This window comes from Pararge aegeria, chromosome 3 (assembly GCF_905163445.1).
Source record: "Pararge aegeria chromosome 3, ilParAegt1.1, whole genome shotgun sequence".
NCBI classification, from domain to species: Eukaryota; Metazoa; Arthropoda; class Insecta; order Lepidoptera; family Nymphalidae; genus Pararge; species Pararge aegeria.
In genome coordinates, this window is record NC_053182.1 from 14,699,324 (window position 1) to 14,723,631 (window position 24,308).

At 34.8% G+C, this 24,308-nt stretch overlaps 1 protein-coding gene across 1 annotated transcript; it reads right to left on the minus strand.

Annotated features, from left to right (window-relative positions):
- Positions 1-3: 3 nt before the first annotated feature.
- LOC120637150 (abhydrolase domain-containing protein 2) lies at positions 4-23,891 on the minus strand. The gene is made up of 7 exons (XM_039908817.1): positions 23,569-23,891; positions 21,452-21,624; positions 19,928-20,095; positions 12,099-12,282; positions 9,838-10,032; positions 8,148-8,302; positions 4-6,840 (listed from the first exon to the last, which is right to left on the minus strand). Exons 1-7 carry the CDS (start codon positions 23,721-23,723, stop codon positions 6,563-6,565), a joined length of 1,308 nt encoding a protein of 435 aa, XP_039764751.1. The 5' UTR covers positions 23,724-23,891; the 3' UTR covers positions 4-6,562.
- Between the last annotated feature and the right edge of the window lie 417 nt (positions 23,892-24,308).

Consider the following 24,308-nt stretch of genomic DNA (forward strand, 5'->3'; position numbering starts at 1 on the left):
ATGTGTATTATTTCGATCACATTTATTAGGCAATATCCATTTTTACAAAAATTAGTACATTCTATAAATCACTTTCTCCGTAGTCTAAGTCACAGACTAACAAACTTTTATTTTGAACACAATTTAGCAATTGACCGTCATCAGGTGATGATATAGTCTAAGGTATACTAATCTGGAAAGGGCAGTTCACTAAACCCATACATACATCCTCATCGGTTGCTTCTCTTGGTATACAGCTGAGCCAGTAAATAATCAAGGTCAAAGGCACCACCAATATCAAAAGTAGGTATAAGATTTGCACGCTCGGAATCTTTCGTCTTTTAAGCATCAAAACTCTATAACGTGAGAGTAAAATCATCCTAATTTACTCTATAACCATTCCACCATTCTCAGTATATTAATTGTAAAATAGACTTAGAAAGAACTGCTTGCTTGAAAAAGGTGAACTTTGCTTTGACGCAACAGGGTTTCGATACCCGAAAATGGCTACGATTACGGCCGTGGAAACCTCATAATAAAGTTGAGAATAAACCCAATTTTAAAACTTAAGCTACGGCCAAACCAATCAATACACGCGACAAATGTAAGCATGTCTTGTGATGTGTCGCTAGTAAGGAGCCATTTTGCACGCAACCGCAGAAGCGTTAGTTTGGCTTTGCCTTGAATTATTTTAATTTGGTTGATGGTGGAAACCGGTATGCGGGACCTCCCTCTTATGAAACTACAACTGAAAACGCATACTGCTTTACACAGAGGTAGGTATTATAAACATAAATTTAACGGTACATAATATGTTAGTATACTTTCAATTATACCGCCCTAAAACCTTTCTTAGTTACGGAAAACTGTGCAAATACCGCTGTAAACCTTTCTCTACACAAGGGATATCATTTTCAAACAGTTATCGATATATAGACCAGTAGTATGCGGTTGTTTTTTACCGCTCCAACTAACAGTGGCTTTGGGCAGTCTACAATATTGCAGTTATTGGAAAAACATTATTTTAGTCTCATTACATTCAAGTATTAGGTACACAGCATCTGAATACATCATTGCGGTTAGATTTTTCAATCGCGGACAGAAGACAAAATTTGCCAATGAATAAAAGGAAATGTGGCTTTAAATAAGTTGAACAGGATATAAAGCCGCGAGCAGTTAAACGTGTTAAAATCAATCCCAAGTCGCCTATCATAAATATTTTATTTTAACACTTTGTTTGATTGTAATTTTTTTACTTTTCACTTTGAGAATATAATATTATGAAAACAATTAAAATTACTTTATTGATAGCTTGATGTTTGGTTTATAACGAAATTATTACAAGCTTGCTAGGGAACAAAATTTCGTTGTCTTAAAAAATATGCTATGGAAAAGGGCCATTGAGATAAGGATTTTCAAGCCCATTAATTTTGGTTTAGACATTTGTGTACATTAATTAGCATCATTTACATATTAATCGTCACTTATTATTTCAAAAAAAGCGATAGCCCAACCACGGCATCCAAACTATGATCGCAATGGCGTGCAAATTGTGTCTTGCGTTTTCAGAACTCAGCTCAATTCAGTGTAGATTTGCGACAACGCAAATCAATCGTTTGCGCTGTAGGTAGGTATAAGCAACATTATCCAACTAGGAAGGGATTCATGACTTTGAAATTACATTCTTGGCTTTTATATTTCCTCCGCGCTCTGGAGCAAGCGTCGGTTCCTGTCATAGTCATTAAGAAAGCTGAAAGAACTACGAATTTTAGAGTTGAGCTCCCACGACATGTATGATATTATTTAGACTGACGCGGTCACTAGTTTAAGCTCTTAGCCTTCGTTAAAATACATCATGTATTTAAACTGCCTAATAAAACAATCGGGATATTTCGCTACTTTGCTTTGACAGTGGCTCAAGTGAAATGTTATAGATCAACTGAATGTATCAAATCGTTTGCGAAATAATGAGTACAGGTTAATACCAACCCAACTCGGCTTTTTATTACTTTCATCATCATGAACCCTTTATCTTCCCACTACAGGGTCCGGTTGTCCTCAGAATGCGAAGGATTTAGGCCGCAGTCCACCACGCTGGCCAATTGCGGGTGGACCCATGTCCTTGGGAACTTTATGGAGAATACACAGGCATACTTCCCAATGTTTTCCATCACCGTTGAAGCAAGTGATATACCATTGTTTAAAACGCACATAATTTCGAAAAATTAGAGGTGCCTGGGGTCGTATTGGGTAGCCCCCCCCGGGGAGTCGAAACGTTACCCACTGGGCCAACACGCGTTTCTTGTTTACAGCCTGTAAAATATTTTGAATACATAATATAACACCTTAGTTATGCCACTATCAAAGAAACGCAGCGATCTATTATTTACAACGTAGCTAATAAAGTTGTAGCCTAAATACTATTAAATCTCATGAATGAATTTAGTGTTCAAATATTAATAGCATAATCTAAACTATGGATGTTTGTAACAGCTATTTAAGTCGCAATACACAAACTTTTATATCGAAGGGCCGACTTAGGTTTAAGCGATATTTGCGAACAATTGTGAGAGCTGCTAGGCATCTTCCATGGACTCAGCTGATGCAGGAACATATGTAGATTCTCAACATGTACGTATAAAGGTTATATCGCGCAAAATTTCGCTTAAATCAAATCGAATTTCAATCGATATGTGTATAAATTTTTTAAAGTTAATTATATATTAAAACAACCAATCAATACAAATAAATGCCATAAATCTTGTGTTTCAAATCGCTATATTTCATATAGCACAACATCAATACATTTCTCTTTTTTAATTGTACCGGCAATTTTAAGCAAAACTTTATATTCCATCCATTAATTACATCAAACGTTTGGAAAACCTCTCATCATAAATTAATTTTAGGTAGAGATTAGAGCCATTACTGGAAATACGTTTAATAAATCGAGCTATGAAGGTGTTCTCCATAATTTTTCACGGAATTTTCTAGACGCGATAGGATTACCTCTCGCAAAGATAAGGCATAGTAACGCAAGCGTTCAAAATTCATTTAAAAATCGTGCTGAAATCAAATAATTATTGGATACAATACATTCAAAGAATGCTTAGGCGCTTTAGTCAAAGAGACATTTAGGGCGATTATGGCGCCCTAGATATACCTAGATGCAGGCCGAAATACAATTCCGTTCTGTTTGTTTCTATGCTACAATCGTCCACTAGTACACAGCTCTACGTATATTCTGATGGCCCATACCAATGGATCGATTTAGCCTTGCCTAGTATATATTAGTAGATGGCTCCTAACCCATTTTTCAACACATACACACATGAGATCACAACATTTCATTGGTCATATTCAGTAAGTACCTTACAGTTATATATATGTATATACCAACTATCCGAAACGAACAAAACAGCTGTACAGAGATCACATAGATCATCAGGAATTCTAGTTTAACCCAAAAATACACTCTTACCACGATATTGCTCATCAACTAAAGGCAGTGTTATTTGTACGTATAATTAAAAGCCTCATTGCTTGTCTACCTTACAATCAGTGGCGTACACATGGTCGTAGGCAAGAAAGAGACTGCAAAAATATTAAAACATAACGAATTTAAAATAAAATTAAGGTATGCATTGCTTTTTTTTTTTTTTTTATTAACGATAGGCCAGCGTTTGACGACAATCAACAATCATCATCTTTTACGCATGTATGAAGTATGTACGATTTACCATCGATTCATTGTGCTTCGAAAACACTTTGTACGTTAATATGCATCTTTGTAAGTTAATATCATTGTTCGGTAACCCTATTGAAGATACCAATATGCATCGCATACTGTTAAGCACCTTTTCTAAAGTATGGTATGAATTACATCAACCATAATATCTGATCATCTTTCGCGGAACCTACACTGTGCATTGGGTTCCACGGTGAGAGTTCATAGTAATATTTATAAAACATATTCGCCAGATGCATCTTGAACTCATTGATAAAACTTAGTAGTCAAGGACTCATAGCTTTGCTTTGCTTTCTCTCGCACCTAAATCATTTTTTGTGTAAAGACAGCCTTATTTATTTCTGTCTGCATACTATCTGAACACTGGTTTTAATACTTGATGTTTCTTCGATAAATGCAATGCCATAAAATAAGCCGTTTCAAATCACGCTTAACTGAACTTTATGTGCTAAGCAATAAAAATAAAATATTGGATAAGAATTTATACAATTCGTGAAGTTCATTCACAGCACAGCTGTGATATAGTTCGACAAATATATTATTATTGCACTCAATATCAAGCACATCATTGAATATAAATAAACTCTAAAATAAAATAAATAAATGCATATAGAAATGTAGGTGCATTTAAATATATTTAAAAATCCCGCTAAAGTTGAAACATCGGATCATTAAGTGCGTGAGTTCTCGAATCTAGTGTGGTTTACATACACATATAAATCAACTCAGCTCAACTCAACGTCAACTTATGATGTCAACTCAGCTCAACTCAACGTCAACGGTATTGAACTCTTATTATGTATCCAAGAATTTAAATATAACTTTACGAAATAAGACATCGATAATTATTAAGCATGAATTACAAAGGAGCCGGAGAGCTTATGAAGTAGTACAATCCTTTAAATCATCACAGATTACACGATACTACCTGGCCGGTCTGAATTTTGCTCTGTAATACCATGTCCGCATGTACCACAATAAATTTCATAAAATCTTTATTTGCACACTGGTGACTTATATCTCTACCAGGTTTACCTACTGTCATGGTGCTACATACCACAATTAGCAAAGATTCCAAGCTTTTGAACATTCATTGTTCTGGTATTGTTTGACTGATGCTTGTTTTTTAGGTCGCGCCGCGCCTAGGAATATTTGCTACTAAGAAATGACCGCCGCGCCACCACCCGCCCAGGCTCCTGTGTGTTTCATGATTTAAACGAAATTATAATTTAATTTATCACATTTCGATATTTTAATAATATTTCCAATAACAAAATCATAGTCAGTTAGCTCATAACGAATTCTGGGCAGGTATTTTAATTAGGACGTTAAAATATTGATGGCACATTTTCTTTAAACCAAGACGCTTTGTTTTGTTTATAATTACATTGTAGTTTGTCTACCGTGAAGAAGAAATAAAAAAAAACTTAAGAACCACTGAAATCTACATGGTGAGTTTAGAAGTAGATATTTAATCAAATAATTAATATAAAATACTTATTCTTACTGAGAATATGCCAGAGACAAAACAGTGTTTTTAAATATTCGAAAGACCTGAATAAAATACCTTATACGACAAAAGTTAAGGGTTAGCCAATCATGGCTGGCCGATAAACACCCTCATCACACTCAAGTAACTAAGTAAAAAAAACCGATTCAAAACTCGTTATGAGCTCCCGCACTATTGCAGAACATTGTAATCACGGTTGTTATATCAAAAACCTATCATGCTCCACACACAACCTTAATCTCCAGACCAGAAATATTATATTATTATGTTTACGCATTTTAATTAAAACAATAAATAAAAACCAGGAACGTGCTGACTTTAAATAACATATGTCTTCCTATTCTTACGTGTATTTACATTATAACTCTATTTAATATACCGTATTGCTTCATTAACTAGGCACATTTAAATTCGTACGTACAGTACGTTCTTATTCCAAAATATTTTAGGTAAATAAAAACTTAGAAACTTTTATTTTAAACAATACACATGGCCAATTGGAGTATGATATAAACACAGTGTTAATAAAGCAAATACAGAAATTAGGTTTTGAACAAAATAATTGCTTAGTAAAGCTACTTGAAATTATATTTTGTACGACATAAACTGGTATAAATTGAACATGTTTAATTTTATTTTCTATAATTGGACGCAATGAAAAAAAATTATCCATTCCACATTTAGCTATTTTTAGAATTTTCAGGGCCTCACAAATAAATGTGACAAAAAGTCTGAATACCTATGCGTTGTTTATCATGCTCACCACTGCTAGAATGGGCTGGAGAAATTTTTTCCCAGGAAAGGACAAAATCACTTCTTCTCCCACAGCTTCGTTAACTCTCCGAGCGTCGGCGTAATGGTAGAAATAATATAGTGTAATCATATACTGGGGTAAACTTATCTTTGTCGCCGTGCTTTAACAGGGGGACATGTTAAATAGTAAATAAATAAATATATTACATACACAATAATATTATGCAAATATATCCCTTGTCAGGGGACATAATCGGGTGACATTTGAAAGAAGCTCTCGGTTAGAGTGTGACAAAAAACTGCAAAACTACTGCGAAGTTACGCTACATTTATTTGTTTCGCCAAAAATGACTTAAAACTATCACAATATGGGCTGGATTCTTTCCGTTGACTACGTCCTATTACGATTTGTCTTAAAAGTTGAACAAGAATACTTTTGCGGAAATCTTTCTCGTTCTTAACGAGTTACCATACGTTGGACATATAAGTCCACAATAATATCGCCGTAGTTTTCCACACTCCGTTTGGTACTACAAAACTGCTACAAAAACCTTTATAAAAATACCTTAACTTTATGCCTTCTGTGGAACTTTTTCTAAAGGATCTCTATAGATGATAGTAGAAGATTTGATGAGATCAGGTTCATCGTCGGATAACCCGAGATCGGAAGTAGCATCTGTCTGTGCTGGTTTGGGCACGCATTTGTGGTGCGCCATTAAAAGTCCGCCCACAAGTGCCGCGAGAGCTCGGTCGAGCCACGTCACGGGATTGGCGTACAGCAGCCCTCCTTCGTAGAAGCCGAGGTGACCGCCGTGTGAAAGTTCCAAGAACATCACGTTGTCATGGGAACCTGCAACGCAAACAAGGATGTAGTAACAAAACTTGGGTTCTTCCTAAAATTCAAAATTCAAAATTCAAATTTGGCCGTAGTTCACCACGCTGGCTAAGAGAGGTTTGAGACATATTTGAGAATAGTATGGAGATCTCTTAAACATACAAGTTTCCTCTCGACGATTCCTTCACCAGTAAAGTTATTAGTGAAACTGAATAAATTCATTTGTTTGAAACATTACAGTTGCATAGATGTTATATATTGATAAAATCAAAACGTAGGTACGATGTAAATTATTATATATTTAATTACCACGCATCGTAGTCGGTTCCCGTGAAAGGGACAGTTCACGCAAATGAATGCAAAATTTGCTCGCTCTCAACCGAGGAGTCATTTTCGCATAACAAACTCTATACCGACAAAGTATAATGTGTCTAATGTCACTCGTTTTAGAGTTGCAAATCCCGTAACTTTTATTATACAAACGCTTGCTGATTATGAGCTGTAACAATGTCAATAAGATCTATTCAATTTTACTACGGATATCAAGTATTCAATCTGAGAGGAGACCCGTGCCACGTTGTCGTCCTGTAATGGTTTGATGATGAGATTATGATGATGATTATCAAGTATTCCTTACCCGAGAGCGACACCACGATTGTGAGCGAGTAAATTTTGAATTCGAGAAATTATTTCCGATAGTATCAGTATATATAAATCACATCCTTGAATATACCGTAGCACACACCTTGAACTTTGGGTCAAGGCGACCATTTTGAATAAATTTGCATAATTATTCTATTCTTAATCAAAAACGTTTAGTAAGATTACAAATTACTGAATTTCTATGCAAATCAAGATTCCATATTTTGATAATTAACTAACATAGTTATTTGAAATAAATACACCAGTTGTATGTAACTTCACACTTGTAAATATAATATTTAAAATTATCTCTTTCGTTTTAATCAACCAAAACGCTCTCTTTGCAAGTTAAGCTCCGGTACCGAAATCTCTTTAGGAGATTAATTATTGACTGACTGTTAATTATGAAGTTTGTGGACTCTTAGTTTTATTATACTCGTTTCCGCTGTTAATTATGAAGTTTGTGGACTCTTAGTTTTATTATACTCGTTTCCGCATTCCGATTCAGATATAGTGCTTGTATAAAAAAGACGTTTAATTTAACTTTCAAGTTATGCATCGATTTATCCGATAGGAAAAACGTCCCAACCTGATATGGTTATATTATTTTTTATAAATTTCACTCAATTTAAATTTAAAGGCCAAGAAATAAAGTAGTTATTAAATACATTTTCACTTACTGACAAATTCTCTTATCATGGGCAACAATGGTTCTGGGACAATTGGGTCATCGCGAGCGTTGATGAATACCATCGGCGTTTTGATGTTCTTTAAGTAAAACGCCGATGAACTCCATTTATATAATTCTGCCACTGAAGAGAATCCGTGAACTCTTCTGTAATATAAAACATAAACATTTGACGGCCGACTGGCGCAGTGGGCAGCGAACCTGCTTTCTGAGTCCAAGGCCGTGGGTTCGATTCCCACAACTGGAAAATGTTTGTGTGATGAGCATTAAGTGTTTTTTAGTGTCTGGGTGTTTATATGTATTTTCTAAGTATTTATGTATATATAATTCATAAAAATATTCATCAGTCATCTTAGTACCCATAACACAAGCTACGCTTACTTTGGGGCTAGGTGGCGATGTGTGTATTGTCGTAGTATATTTATTATTTATTTTATAATGTGTAAAACTTTTTCACAATGGGGATGCAAATAAAGGGTAAAGGGTAGGTATACATTCTACTGGAAACCCTCTCCTTTCAGCCCATTTCTTTTAACTGTGGGAAGGAGTCAGTTTATTCGTCCCTTTAACAACATATAACGTCATGTCACAAGATATAACGTTATTACAAAGTCAATAGTACGCAATAATTGTTCTAAAATACATTAAACTTTTCTCAATGAAATTCAAAGCGATAAAATAAACTAGATTTAGTTTTCTTTGACTGCATACCCAACACAGACTTTCACAACCCATTGAGGATTAGTGAAAAGAATAAACATAACTTTAAAATATAAAATAATCCGCAAATGCTATCTCAATTTTAATCGCAACTCAATAAGGATTCGCCTTTTTCAACCATTACGTCATTGTGGGAATGACAGAACAAATAAGTTCAACAAAACTAGCACTCACAGATAGGTATACTCATAATCTTAATTCTAGGAATGGCAAATAAACCTCTTGATATAGTAGTTCATACACTAAAATATCTTGTGCCCGCACAACACACATCCTTATAGGAGTCTCCGCGAGTTATATTATTTACTACCGGCATCATTATCAGCCTTATTAAACTTCCACTGGTGGGCACTGGCGTCCTTTCTCATATAGAAAAAAATCCAAAAGTGCACGCCTCATTCATTACAATAAAATTCAGATTATTTGTAAATAATATTTAAACTACATCTAATTATACCATGAAAAGTATAAGGCTTCTATTCCTCAAAATACTGAAGCCTATTAAAAAAAACCATCTCGATAAGTGAAGTATTTCGCTCTTTATCCATGACCAGAAGATACGGGATCCGCACATACAGACACACGGACGTCCAAGACAGAACTTTTTAAAAAAAAAAATTATTGTGTGTGTGTAATAAAAAATGTTAAATAATAAAAAGAGATTTAAAAATGTCATGAGTGTTAAAAATAGTGTTTTTTCTCAACATTTGTCTCTTAAAAAAGCAATAAAGAATAAAAAAAAGTGACATTTTAAGTTGGAGAATCACTCGGTGTGCGTAACTGACAGTAATAACAGCATAGACGTATCACTATGCTCTAATGTGGATTCATCATTTAACGGTTAATATCGAGTGACTGTGACAGAAGCGGATGACAAAACTTGCTGTCCGAGACACGGCCAAAATCAGTTACTGGGGTCAATTAATGGTTGCAGGAAGTATGGTAACTTAGTCTTGCCTTACCTCGAGTATGCCTCGTCCAAATCTGGCAAGGTACCCGCCGACACAATCATTTTCTCATCTAACGAGTACTTATTCTTCATTTCTTGGCCCAGAAGCATCCGTTTGTGTCTCGTTATGATGTTACGATAATTGTCCGTCATTATGTATAGGTAGAAACGACGGAAATTCTGCCATTGCAAAAGATAAACCATTGTACTGAAACAAAAAAACTGTTGTCTATTTTGAACTAAAAGAGCACGATTTTTTAATCGACCAGTCTGTATATTTATTTAATTTTTAGTTTTTGAGCTTGTTGCGTTGGCGCTCATATGAATTTTTATTCTTTTTCGAATTTTATTTCATACGAGTGGGTATTCCCATATTTACATGGTGAATATTTGATGAACAACTTCAGAGATTGACGAAATTGTGGGTATCTAAACTTCATATATTTTAAATGCACCAAAATCGGATCGGATAACTTGGTAACCAGTTTAACATCACAATTTACTATAATAAAAAAGAGTTTAGATGTTCTTTCTAATCATTTAGTCATTTCCTTTCTCTTCTAACTACGCTTTTGCTTTTTTACCTATTCCAAATGAGTATATGACAATGCCACAAATTGGAACGAAGCGGATAAAGTTGTTTAATAACTTACAAAGAGTAAGGTGTCATTATAAGTGATAACCGACACAGTGAAAATAAAATAATATCAAGAAAAGCATTGATTGCTGTGGGAAAACGTAACACATTATGCACATGGCGGTTTCACTGCGACATTTCTATGGAAGAAGTATATTAATAATGAATAACATACAAAGTCGAATATTTTGCGTTTTACTGCATTTGTATAATCCACCATACATATAGACCCCTTTTTTTAAAGTTGCGGAAGTACAGCATAAGATGCAGGAGGGCCGATTACGCTGGTACGGGCATATAATGCGTAGAGACAAAAGCCACATGACACAGCGAGTAATGGCTATAGATGAAGGCAAAAGAGGTCGCCCACTTACCACCTGGACTAGAACCGTTTTCAATGACATGAAAACTCTGGGCCTAACACCAGAAATGACACAAGACCGTATTAAATGGCGGACAAGTATCAGGAGGGCCGACCCCAAATAGGGAAAGCGCCAGGAGAATGATGATGACATATAGACCCCCTTTTTGTCAATTTATAACTACGTGAATTAAACTCTCGGATGTAATCTCATATTCAATATCACCTACGCGCAAGCGATAGGACCGTTACTAGATAATCTTGATGTTACGCAGTGTAAAATCGTCAATTTTAGTCGCATACAGCGTAACTAGCGTAGTTTATTACCACGTATATACACTTGTATCAAATCCAATTAGCTGAATTTTGATTGGACAGTTGATTAGGACCAAATTGTTTTGTAACTATTAAACTTCATTATCATCATCTTATTAAACCCTCTACCGGCGCACCGCAGGGTCTCCGCCCACAATGAGAAGCGGTTAATGCCTTAGTCCACCACGCTGGCGCAGTGCGGATTGGTGGACTCCACACACCTTTAAGAACGTTATGGAGAACTCTTAGGCATGCAGATTCCCTTACGATGTTTTCCTTGACCGTTAAAGCGAGTGCTTAATTTGCTATACTCCGCGAAAAGGAGTATAGCAAATTAAGCTTAATTTTGATAATATTTCATGGATTTCCGCAAAGTAACGCCTGCTTCTATCCGATATTTTAATTGCAAAACGCACATAATCTTGAAAAATTAGAGGTGCTTGTTGGGATTCGGTCCCCCGAAAGTTAAGTCTAAGTCCTATCCACTGGGCTACCACCGCTTCTGAATACTTATTTCAATGTTCACATGAGATAATGTTAGACAAGTTTACTAACTTACGCACTTACGCGGTATTGTATTTAACGATTTCAGATCATTGTCCTTTCTTATTAAGTTATATTACTTACGCGGTATGTGAATACTTGAGTATTACTTCATTTTATAGCATCTGCATACCCTCTATGCATGCACGCCAATGAGTATGACAGAAATGCCGATTACTACTAAAAGTATCTGACGTATTTTTGGTATGTTTACCAAGTAATTATTCGTGAGTAACTTTTTTTAATTATACACCGCCTGCAGTCTATTTTGCTCGTGTTCCTAAACGTAAGGTTGCCTGGCAGAGATCGCTACAAAGCCTTATGTAATGCTTTTTTATTCTACTTCCATTTCTCTTTTATTATAAATATTAAACTCCGTCCTTATAGTATTATCCTCTAATCCCTTATTAATACTCACTCAATAGCATTGTATCCTTGGCATATCGATATACCGCCTATAATGTTCTTGGATCTTTTCCTCTCCTCGCCTAAATATTTCGTAATCAAATTTCCTCCCAGGCTGAATCCAACTAGAATCAGTTTCGTATTAGGATATCGCTCCATTAAGTTCTCTACCATATAGTTAAAGTCATCTGTGTGACCTGAAAAAAATATAAATAAGATAAGTTAGTTGTGCGAACACGCCATTAGCAACCAAAGAGCATTGGCCTTGGCGCCAAAAGATAACTTTCAACACGTCAAACTCGTGTGATAGGTTGAATTGAATCTATCCGAATTATGTTAGCTTATTTTTTGAGTGTCCTATGTTTTTTAATTCCACTACAAATTAGCCCTTGACTGCAATCTCACCCGGTGGAAAGTGATGATGCAGTCTAAGATGGTAGCGGGCTAACCTGTTAGGGTGTATGGTAGTCATACTTGTAAGCGGTTTCTACGCGAAATCGCACCGCAACACTAAAACGCTTAGCGGCACGTCTTTTTCGATAGGGTGGTAACTAGCCACGGCCAAAGCCTCCAACCTGACCGGACCAGAGAAAAGTTAGAAATTATAAATTCCCAAATTGCCCCTGCCGAGAATCGAACCCGTGACTACTGAAGTGAAGTATTATGGTAATTGTTTTAATTAAAAACGCACATAACTTCTAAAAGTTAGAGGTGCGTGACATAATAAACAGATAAAGATTGAAGACTGTGTGGTGGCGTCAGATCAGAATACTGTTGTCACCACCCCTCCTAACCCCACGGGTGTCGTACGAGGCGACTAAGGGAGACCAACGGAGCAGCGTCCTCTGTTACTACTACCATCTTTTGCAATCTTCTGCCCAACGTGATTATGGGTAAACCCTCCTATTGAGAGAGGCCTTTATTCCATGCATTGTAACAGGCTATTGATGAGATTTGATAGGACCCTATTGTCACAACGATTCATGCATTTTAGTGCCATGGTAACATATACATGACAGGTACAGTTTTCTTGACATGTGTAAGAAACCTTTATACTACTCGTAACTAGAGCATGTACTACAGATTAGTTAGTTACTCATGAACTCGTTCGTAAGGTCAACAGGGTCGCAACGCTCGTGCCGTGTCGTGCAAATGTTTTTTAATACTAGTATTGTGTGTGTATTTTTATGCAAAATCTCGGGTTATATTTTTATCATTGCCAACCCATTACCTACCCACTGCTGGGCACGGGTCTCCTCTGAGAGAAGAGGATGAGATGAATGAGAAGTGTTTTGCCCGTAGTCACACACACACCTCTTTGAATACATTATATGGATATTTATTAGTCAAGCAGTTTTCATTCACCGTAAAGAGTATTATTTAATTGTTTAAAACGCACAAAACTCCGAAAAGTTAAGAGGTGCGTGCCGGGGATCGAACTCGGTCCCACATCATAAAAAGCTGCAAGACCTTAGCACAAGGCTATCACGATATATATTTGCAACAATGGTCTCTGTGCACCTAATCACATACTGTTTCAAGCTTCGAACATTACCTACGCCACACGCATTTGAGTCATCTTACCTTTTAAAATTATGAATGACATCAGATGCTAATGATACAATATGCTGATGATATTTAGGAGCAAGTTTTGTTAACTTAGTAGGAACAAAAACCTGCTTACTTAATATACATGTAAAGGATATATTATGCAATACAGTTTATTGGCTATAGCCAGCCTAGTAGGTTTATTCCATTACGTATTACTAGGTCCCGGGTTTAAATTTCCGGATCGGACAACAATGTTATGATTTATAATGGATTCTTCGGTATTGGTGTTATTGTACCATTCTGGGGATAGCAGTTACATAAAATCGGTAAAAAAATATATCCCGAAGTGTATAAAGTTAATAGTCATCGTTTAAATAAAAAAAAATAAGATAAAGTTAAGTACTTAGTAATTAAATAATGGCCGCAGCTCCGACTTTGGCCATGACATTCAAATGTAAGTGGGTATAAGTTTGATTGCTACCTAACATTGATTGTCAGCAGCAGCCCACAGGGTCTTTATCGATTACATAGTTTATATGCTCTGAGTGTCACACATTTCAACTGAGACCATCTTTTAGAGATAAAGCACTGAATAACAGGCGTAACACGTGAAAATTCAACGTTGTTTCACTTTCATTTGTAAGAAAAGTACAAAATCGGCCTCCGCTCGCCGTCGAGTTGCACCGGCTCTTGCCAAAAGGCGGGCGTCGGCTTCTTCAAGGACTCGGCACATATTTACATCCGCAGTGTATAAAGCTTCGCGTTTCGTAGGATTTAGATGACAAATTTTCAGTATTTTATTTTCTTGATTAGAGTAATAAATTATATACCTACCTATTTATTTATTTTCAAGTATTTTCTTGCCATCCAATTTCAATGCCATCTTAATTAGGTATACTGGATCTGGTAAAATATATCTTACGATCTATAGCTGAACTCTTTAATTGTTCGTAATAATAAAAGGCACGCACGTACGTGAAGGAATCTTGCTAAATCTGCTAAATTCGCGATAGGCTTGGAAAATATGAAAAACTGCGATCTAAGTTAGTGACTTTGGCGAACCGCAGAAACACGTGCATCATAAATAATGTACACGGCAGTAGTGCGGTTCGATCAATCAGATATTTGGAAGATAACGTCATCGTTTTGAATACAATTAACATTATTTTAGTGTATAGTGAATTGACAACAGAAACATTATTTGTGATAGTATTCGAAACGTACAAACCAGAGATTAAACTATAGTCTTTGGTTTGTAGATAGGGTTTTGTAAAGTTCGCGGCTTGATTATTATATATTGTCTTCTTTCCACAGATTCGAAGCTACTATTAAATAATTTTTTGGTCGCTAATTGATGAGAGATGACGATAGTAATTGCGAGCAATAAGATTGGTTTCCAATCAAGTGCACTGTGAGATTTATATATATAGTAATGTGTGTAAGCACGGATGTAAAATTAATTAATCATTATTCATTTCTGTGGCGGCGCTTCGGTGTCCTAGTTTCGTCTGACATTGATTAGCTCAGGAATTAATTGACCCTACTTGCTACCTATTTGTTCTTTTTCGCATCCGCAAGAGGGCAGAGGGCTTCCTTTGAATAAATTACGGTATTTTTAATTAGAACTCGCCTTGAATAAATTAATCCCTACCAATATTATAAAAGTTAACATTTGGTATTTATTTTACCGTCTTATCCGGTACGGTAGGATTTATTTATTTTTGCAACGGTTTGAGTTTATACAACAGAGTGGCACTTTTGAGATACTATAAATACTTAGGTTTTAGCTGTTCAATGCGCTCACTTAGTATTTTATGCCATATTCAGCAATTATATATTATTATTAAGTTTATACCGGATAAATGCACACTGAAACTAAAGCACAAAAACAAACCTAATACACTGAAACTAAAGCAGTACCTATGTATCGTGTATTATGCGATTATTACGGACAGAAATTGATGAAATTTGGTTTTGAAGTATCTTAGGCTTTGGAAATGTAATAAAAGAATGGCTTCCTTTTATGCCGAAAAACTACTATAGTTAATGTAACGTGAGTTTGTTAGTATCTAATATGAGACTAACCAATAAATTATGAGTCATCATAATTCACAAACAAACGGCCACGTTTTCGCATTCATTCGCATTGATTAATTTCTTTACTCATATGACGAAGAGTGAAGACATACCTAATTAATTTAATTTCACAGACTATATAACCTTATCCTTGAAGATAGCGGCAACAAAATTCTTGTAAAATTTTGGGCCTAAGGTTTTTTTATATATATAGGTAATTATTTGACGGCCGATTGGCGCAGTGGGCAGCGACCCTGCTTTCTGAGTCCAAGGCCGTGGGTTCGATTCCCACAACTGGAAAATGTTTGTGTGATGAACATGATTGTTTTTCAGTGTCTGGGTATTTATCTGTATATTATAAGTATTTATATGTATTATATTCATAAAGATATTCAACAGCTATCTTAGTACCCATAACACAAGCTACGCTTACTTTGGGGCTAGATGGTGATGTGTGTATTGTCGTAGTATATTTATTTATCTATTTATATTTAAGTGTGTATGTCAAAGACACACAGACAAACATAGCGGTTAAGCATATAAAACCTATATGGGCTAAATATGCTACATAAGAAAAAAATATACCGTTATAAGGCTCCGACCTAAAATGGTATTAAAAGCGAATGTCGTCAACCTTGACATTGTGATTGTGATTTGAGTAGGACAAGTAGAACGGAACTTTTAACAGCCGCGAGAGAAAACATTATACTTGTTACTAAATAATATGTTTTTATTAAGCTATGCAAGGATGCGTTCCTGGGGGTGTGTTTGCATATGCCCAATGTAAGTAAGACTATTTTCACGAATTAAAAAAAAACTGGTACATTTTCCTTCTTAGCAGACTCCTTTATTCCAGCAGTGGGCTGTTACAGACTATATTAATAAGATTTGAAAGATTTTCACTATTATCACTTCGATCCATGCATTTTAGTGCCATTACAACACATACATGACTCTACAGTAGAACTAAATGTAGTGCAAAAACTATTCAGTTTGTGGGAGTACCTACAACTATATAAAAATCTACCAAAAGATTTTTTTCTTCAGAAAAGTTGTTAAGTAAGATTTTTAGACCCGTACACGAGGAATAAGCTGATTTGATACATCGTTCGCTGATTATAAGTTCAGTTCAAAATAAAGTACAACATCTGAAATTGGTTTCAATACATGGCTTCGCTTTCTTGTCGTACAAAGGAGGTCAGGAAAGACAAGTTTTTTAGATAGCCTAGCATCCTTGTACAGCTTTGGTGGAATTGCGGACTTATTCTTTAAGTATATATATACCTATTCATTCATGAAACGTATGACTCAAACTTTGTAAAAAACATACGAGCTTTCCTTTCAAATACAATGACGCACTCCATCAGCAAGACACCGTGGGATGTTGCTCTTCTCACTACCTTATGTTTTAAATTAGACAGTTTATTTTCTTGGTCCAGGAATCAAACAAGTCAAACATAAGTATACAACATTTCAGCTCTCTAGTTTTTATGAACCTGGAGATTAACTTACTAATGCAGGAAATTCTTATAAGTCTATTCTCAGTAGTCTTTTATGTAATGTAGATTAAACATTGTTTGCCATATTGGTCGTTTGTACAGAGTTCTTTACATCGCATCTCTTGTACTATGTTATTGACCCTGACATAAAAATTATTATAAAAAATAAAATAATTATGCGACAATTAAATTTTAAAACTTTTTTTAAGTTTTTATTATCGTTTTGAGCTGTCGCTTGTATTAAACTTGTTTTTAGCTGATTTAAGATTTTCAACTTGCATGCCCTATAATTTTAAATAGACATCTTTGAAGAAACAACAGGTCATTTATAGTCCGATTTGCCTAATGTTTTTTTTGTTAGAAAGAAGTTTATTTCGAAATGGTCCCATTTAAATTTCATATAGATTAGATGAGGAGTTTAAGATACGACAACGGAACTATAAGAAAAAATTACAGCTAATCAATCGCAATCGCATAAATATGCATTGGTTAAGCAATCCCACAACATAACATCACGCCTGTACCTACCCTCGAAAATGTTACGCTGATGTATTCAGTATATCGGGTAACAGCCACCTTGTCTGTCATATTTATAGTTTTCAAGCGTTATTTGGTATTATATTTATTTTAGAAGACTGTTTTTTTGTTAATATTTTGTCTATCTTAACAAGATAAATAAACAAGATAATTAAGGTGTTAAATATCGAAACATTGTCATTTAAGTATTCGTTAAACTAACACGAACCATCGAAAAGCAAGATGTCGGGGAGTGTGATTCAATCGGGACTTTGACTAAAGATAACAAAAGATAATGTTTGCCAGTATAAATAACTCGATATAGTACGAATAGATACATTATATTTGCAAATCGTTCAATTTATTTATTTTACTAGCTTTCGTCCGAATACGTCCCCGTTTCCGTTTTTTTGTTTTCTAAGATTCCCGCGAAAGCCGTTAATTTTCCTAAAAATCTATTTTATAGCCATCTCCAAGATGCTATCTACACATATGTTTAAGCCGAACATGGGAACAATAATTCAAACAAATTTGTAATCTTTATTTTTAATATTAGTATTGATTCACAAATAGTTTTGTATGTTGCATCATATAATTTGACACTTAATTTTCAATGTCGCCGCGTCGCGTCGGTTCAAACATAAAATTTCAACTCAACCTAGATTAACTTCGAACTAAGCGTGTACAAAAAACACTTCTACCCTAATACACAACTTTTAGTTTAATGTAATATTTATCAAAATATTCGTGTTTTTCGTACATTTAATTTAAAGAATAAAGAAGTTTAATAACTATTGAAAGTACTTTTCTTAATCTAATCTAATAATCTGTTACAAAGCTATTAATTACTAATAACTATATGTAACTTAACAATATCGTCTGCAAACAGTACAAAAAACCTTGTGAAGTTAGGTTTAGCTTCTATAAAATCAATTTGAATGTAGTTATATGTCTAACATTGCCGAAAAATAAATTAAAATACATTTTTAATAAACAACATTCCTTAAACCATCTAGATGTTATATATGTAGTTATTTAATAATAAATTAGATTTTCGGTTCTTCTTTTAAAGACTACTTATCTAGTATATATAACTTTGAAGCTGCATATAATTTGGCTAGTTAATCTTCCTTGTCGAGAATGATAAACCTCCACTATATTTGGGTAACCTACCAGTAGATATACAAAATTTGTGAGAATCGTTAAGGAGTTAATTTAAAAACAATTAACATCATTTTGCATCATGTTACAAAACTAGATTAACTGTCCTGAGAGTAACAATAATATTACGCAATATTTTGATTAAATATTTTAAACAAGCTTGCGCCACGCGGTGAACAAGTCCTTCGGTTACGTAGTTAGAATGCAACGGTGGTGGTATTTGGAGTAAAAATACGAATGTTCCTGTTAATCACCCTTCCACCCTTTCCAGGATCAAGAATAGCCCATTTTACTCTCCGTCCTTTCATACTCTAAGCCAAAAATAAAGTCGATTGGAAGGACAAAAAAACCAACAAACAGTTTCGCATATATAATGATATACGTCATTATCATAATATCAACAACAGGGCAGTGGTGGTCATAAATATTTTGTAAGGATTTATTTATTAACACTACTAACAATCGTACATTAAAATGTCCACGGGTTACTTTGGAACGCCTGAACTAATAATGATGAAATATGCACTAGTGGGTAAAGAATTACACATGTTTTAGTCTACGTATTATTCCAGAAATCAAGCTGAAATGAGGTGGTGTAGTTTGCATGAATTCACTATCAGAAATTGTACGCGAAAGAATCAGGCTATTGATTTTCGTAATACGTAAGTTCCATATGACATTCTCCTTATTATCTGAAGTTCATAAAGATAGCGATAATACAATATAGGTAATAACAATGACGATGATTACCCAACTAACGCAAGGAGTTAATTTAGTAGCGTAATCCTTATATATACAAGGAAAAGTAGAAAAGGATAGTACTAATCAATTCTATCTGCTATCTGAAGATTTTGGATTGGATAGATTAATTAATTTCGTGCATTATTTCCAGTAGGCGGAATCCTCATAGCCATTGTTTTATGTGTGCCAATGTAGTTATTTATCAATTATCCTCATCACATTAACTACAATGAAAAAACCTTATACACACATTAATATTACTTTATATAGGCATATAAGATAGATAAGTAACACATACCATAAGAGAATATTCTAGCGCCCGTAACCGGCACACTGTTGAGAGCGCCTATGTGGTTGAGCACGGCGCATCGGTAGCCGTGTCGCTGGGAGTAGTGCACGTAGGTGCGTATGTATACGCTCTCCGACGTGTTTCCTATGCCAGGACATATCGCCACCGTCACATCATCTGTATAAAGAATAACATAGCGTTAGCAACCCTTTCTTTAATACTGTCATTGTCTCGAGTACAGCTGTTGACAAGCATTCGATACGAAGACCTGTGCTGTTGCTCCACCAAGGCGGAGATGAAAGGAAATAGTCGGAGACGAGTTGCGCGAGGTATTTGCAATAATGCGGAGCGGTTATTGCAAGAAAATATCTCCAAAATATAACCGATTTATTTATATTTACAAAAAAACAGCTATTTTAGTTTTTATTTTATCCGTCCAATTTATTTAATTTTTTCGTTTTATAACACTTTGATTTTTTGAAATTATTATTTACATAATAATACATAAATGTATAACAATGTGTAAATTGCATACTCTATTTTTTATGCAGTCCATTCTAGAACTTTGAATGGCTTCTTTAAACTACATGAATTAAAAAAAACACAAATTTTCCAGTACTCCTGTTCGGATGAAGTCGCAGGTAGGTAGGTATATTCTAGCGAGAAAATGGGATTCGAGTGATATAAGAGTTATTATTAGGTAAACTATTAATTAGGTACAATTAATCATTACATAACTTTTCTCTTACGCGATAACAGCTATTTGTTGTATCGTGAGATAAATAAGATAACGGAAAATAAAACATTAGATAGATTATGAAAATTATTAACATCGAGAATAATATATTGTGACAAGACCTTATCGCTTTTTGAAGGAACGTAGGTACCTAACTAAAATTATCGATTGATGCGTGGACAGATCATTTGTGTAAAGAGCTTCTTGATAAATGAACGTCAATGCTAAATTGGTACAATTGGTTTGCTTGTATCACCACTTTGTACCTACCTACTGAAATCACCTACACAATGATTCATCTTACCTACTTGAAAAAAATTCTAGATATCTAGATATTTGTTTAGTTTACCAAATGAGGTTAATTTAATTACAATTTTTTTGTACCACTACAAGTTAGCCATTGACTGCAATCTCATCTGATGGTAAGTGATGATGCAGTCTAAGAGGGTAACAGTTAGTGTTATGGCAAATATATTATATCCACAGCCCTGATCGGGTTCCACGTGACATCGTAATGGAACGCGAAATCGCTTAGCGGCACGTCTTTGTCGGTACGGTAGTGCCTAGCCACAACAGAAGTCTGCCATCCGACCAGGCCAGGGAAAATTCAGAAATTATATATTCCCATGTTTTTGAGGAAATAAAGGCTAAATTGTTAAGTATAAAAGTAAGTAATGCAATCCCTTTTCAATTTTTATCTTTGTGAAAGGAAGGTCAAACAATCCTGTGTCCAGCAGGAGAGCAGAGTGATCACTCCAGAATCCCTATTAACTAAGACAAATAAAAATTATTCATACCTTCATGTTCACTTCCAATAGGTTCATACAAGTCATAGGTCAGTGTTGATTTATCAGGTAATATTAAGGATATACGCCCGCCTATAGGCCAGGGGCATCGTACACGGCCAATGAGGCTGTGAAGTATGGTCTGTACATGGCCACTGAAACCCCATAATCGTGTTGGAATGTATCTGAAACAATAAAAATAGTTGTGCTTTTTTTGTGACATAAATATTTAAATCTTTATGACAAAAGGGAATGTTCTAATTGAAGAGTTCAGTTCCCAGTTTTGACAACATCCTTAGCACAGTAGTAAGCACTGTGGTCTTGAAGTGGAAGGTATAAGGTTCATTACCTCGCAGGTACAATTAGGGAATTTATAATTTTTATCTTTTCTCTGGTCTGGTCTGGTCTGGTACGAGGCTTCGTCTGTGGCTAGTAACCACCCTACCAACAAAGCTGTAATGCAGTGATTTAGTGTTTTGCAATGATGCATAGAAACTCATTAGGGAGGGCTTAATATAACTGCCATATGCTTAACAGGTTAGCTAGCCCCCTGCCATCTTACACTGCATACCTGCTTACATCGTTTACAACCAGGATAACAGCCAAGGGCTATTTTTGTAATGGATTGAAAAAAAAACACTAACATTTCAACACATGTTAGCAAAAGCAAGGCTTAAATCTCATGGTTCCTGCATTTGATATGAGACAATCATTCCTTCTTTTAATAATAACTACTAATACTGCTGTAGTATCATCACCCTAGTAAAAGTCCCACAACTAGGCATTGGCCGCTAGAGACATAGATCTCAAAAACTCACTACACTGCATAATGTGGGTTTGGTGGAGTGCATACTGCAGTGCTTGAAAGGTGTTGAATATTCTCTATTAAAGCTCCTGTAAGATTATTAGCACTCTGCAGCAAGAGTAACAAAAAATTGCATTACATCCAAAAAAACAACATTGTTTGCCAACACTTACTGTTTTTTTTGGAATCGCATGATAAAAATAGACATTATGATGCCAATTTGCAACACATTTGTATTGAAAAATCATGTTAAATATGAAATTTTTATATTCATAACTTAAAATGCATTTTTTCTTAGCTAACATTTAATATTTAAAAAATGGTAAAAAAATTCAAGTAATCAGCAGGGTAAGGTGTATTCAATCAGGGTATCCATTAAAAAAGCAGATGATATAAAATATTTTACACAAATGAGTTATAACACAATTACGACTTAATAAACAATTTAAAAAAAAATCGGATTGGTTCAAGAGTCAGGTTTGGGTCACATTTAACAGTCTGTTTCATTCAACAGTCCATTTCTTGAAGGTAAGGTTGATAACTCATGTCATACTTTAACTCTTAGGAACCAAAAAAATATATGTGTAAGAAAAATGCTAAGCAAATTCATGGTAGATATGTACATAATACTGGTTAAGAGCTGTTCAAAACTCTGTTCTTCATCAGACCTCTTTAAAGTCTGATAACATTGTTTAGCAATGTAGTAATCAGTTTCAAAATTAGTTAAGCTTTTATTAAAACTACTAGAAATTTTAATTGTTCCCTTAATTGTATCACAGTTATTATAAGATACATTTAAAAAAAAAATTTTTTACTAAGAACAGACACATGTTTGACTTTATGGGTTAACAAAATAACAACTGTAGAGGTTTTAGTAATGTAATAGAAAGAAAAACTTTTCCTTTTTTAGTTCATGACTATCTTCACTTTCACTGCTGCTAACGTTTATGTTAAGTTCATTTGCGTATGTGTGTGTATTTTCATGATTGTTGATATTTGAGTGACTACAATAACTATATTTTTACCACAAAATCAGAGAATAAATATCAAATATATTGTATACCTACTAACTTTATTTACATATACGATACGTTAGGTCAAGAAAGGTCTTTATTTATAAAAAAATAGATTACTTATACACACAAGATCTACATTTCAAATCAAAGTGTTGATAAAGTGAAAAGCTAATTTGTTCGCTACCCAAATTTTTCCAGTCACCGATAACTACGGCAGCTGACTAGGATGACATCACCAAACAATCAAGCGTGAGAAAACGGAAAGTTTAATAACACTGAATAACTTAGAGTGCGCAAAAAGTACTTACGGTTCATTGAGAAATGGAGCAATGAAAAGGATATTTTCTATAAAATTTCTATCCCTGCCATAAATTACAGGCTTATGAGGTTGGCTGTTCACGTTCAGTATTCGAAAAAGCACACACAGTATTACCGCAATGACGGCGAGAAGAACAGTAGACATTTTGAAACAACACAATTACCGGCCTCAGCGATTTTTTTATAGGAAATCTACATAATAGCGGCAATTTCACTCCATGAGAATATTGTAATTCAAACACACAATACACAACACTAACACCACCACAAAACAAAATTGACTGAAAGAAATAGAAAAAATCAAGTTCTCACTGACAACTGTCAAAGTCACAGATGTCTGATGATTTTTTCTTTATTCACACACAAGATGTCAAGTTTACTTTCATCGCCAATAGACAAGCTAGAATTCACAGCCTGTTAAAGTCAGATTAGTAAGGCCAAGGAGGATTTATCCCAGATGTTATTGTTTCCTTTGTGTAGTTTTGTTTGCACTTTGTATTTACATTGATATTGGGCTTGTTCACCTGCTCCCCGCGCTTTCATAAGGCACACACCGCATAAAATGAGCCACGCGCACTCATAGACGCAAATTTATATCCCACAGAACCGCGAACGCGTGCTACTTTAATTTTGCAATTATCGCGTAAACTGTGTATTTATGTATTTTTACAAACACCTGCCATTATTTCAATTTTTATTATTATTTCTGAAATAAAATAATAAGGGCTAT

Bases quoted from the DNA above. Each gene is read 5' to 3' on its own strand.
- LOC120637150 (XM_039908817.1), bottom strand. From the start codon at position 23,723: ATGTCTACTGTTCTTCTCGCCGTCATTGCGGTAATACTGTGTGTGCTT. The intron at 21,625-23,568 runs GTAAGTACTTTT...TTATTGTTTCAG, and splicing joins GCTCCATTTCTCAATGAACC to ATACATTCCAACACGATTAT. The intron at 10,033-12,098 runs GTGAGTATTAAT...TTTTTGTTTCAG, and splicing joins CAAGGATACAATGCTATTGA to TACAATGGTTTATCTTTTGC.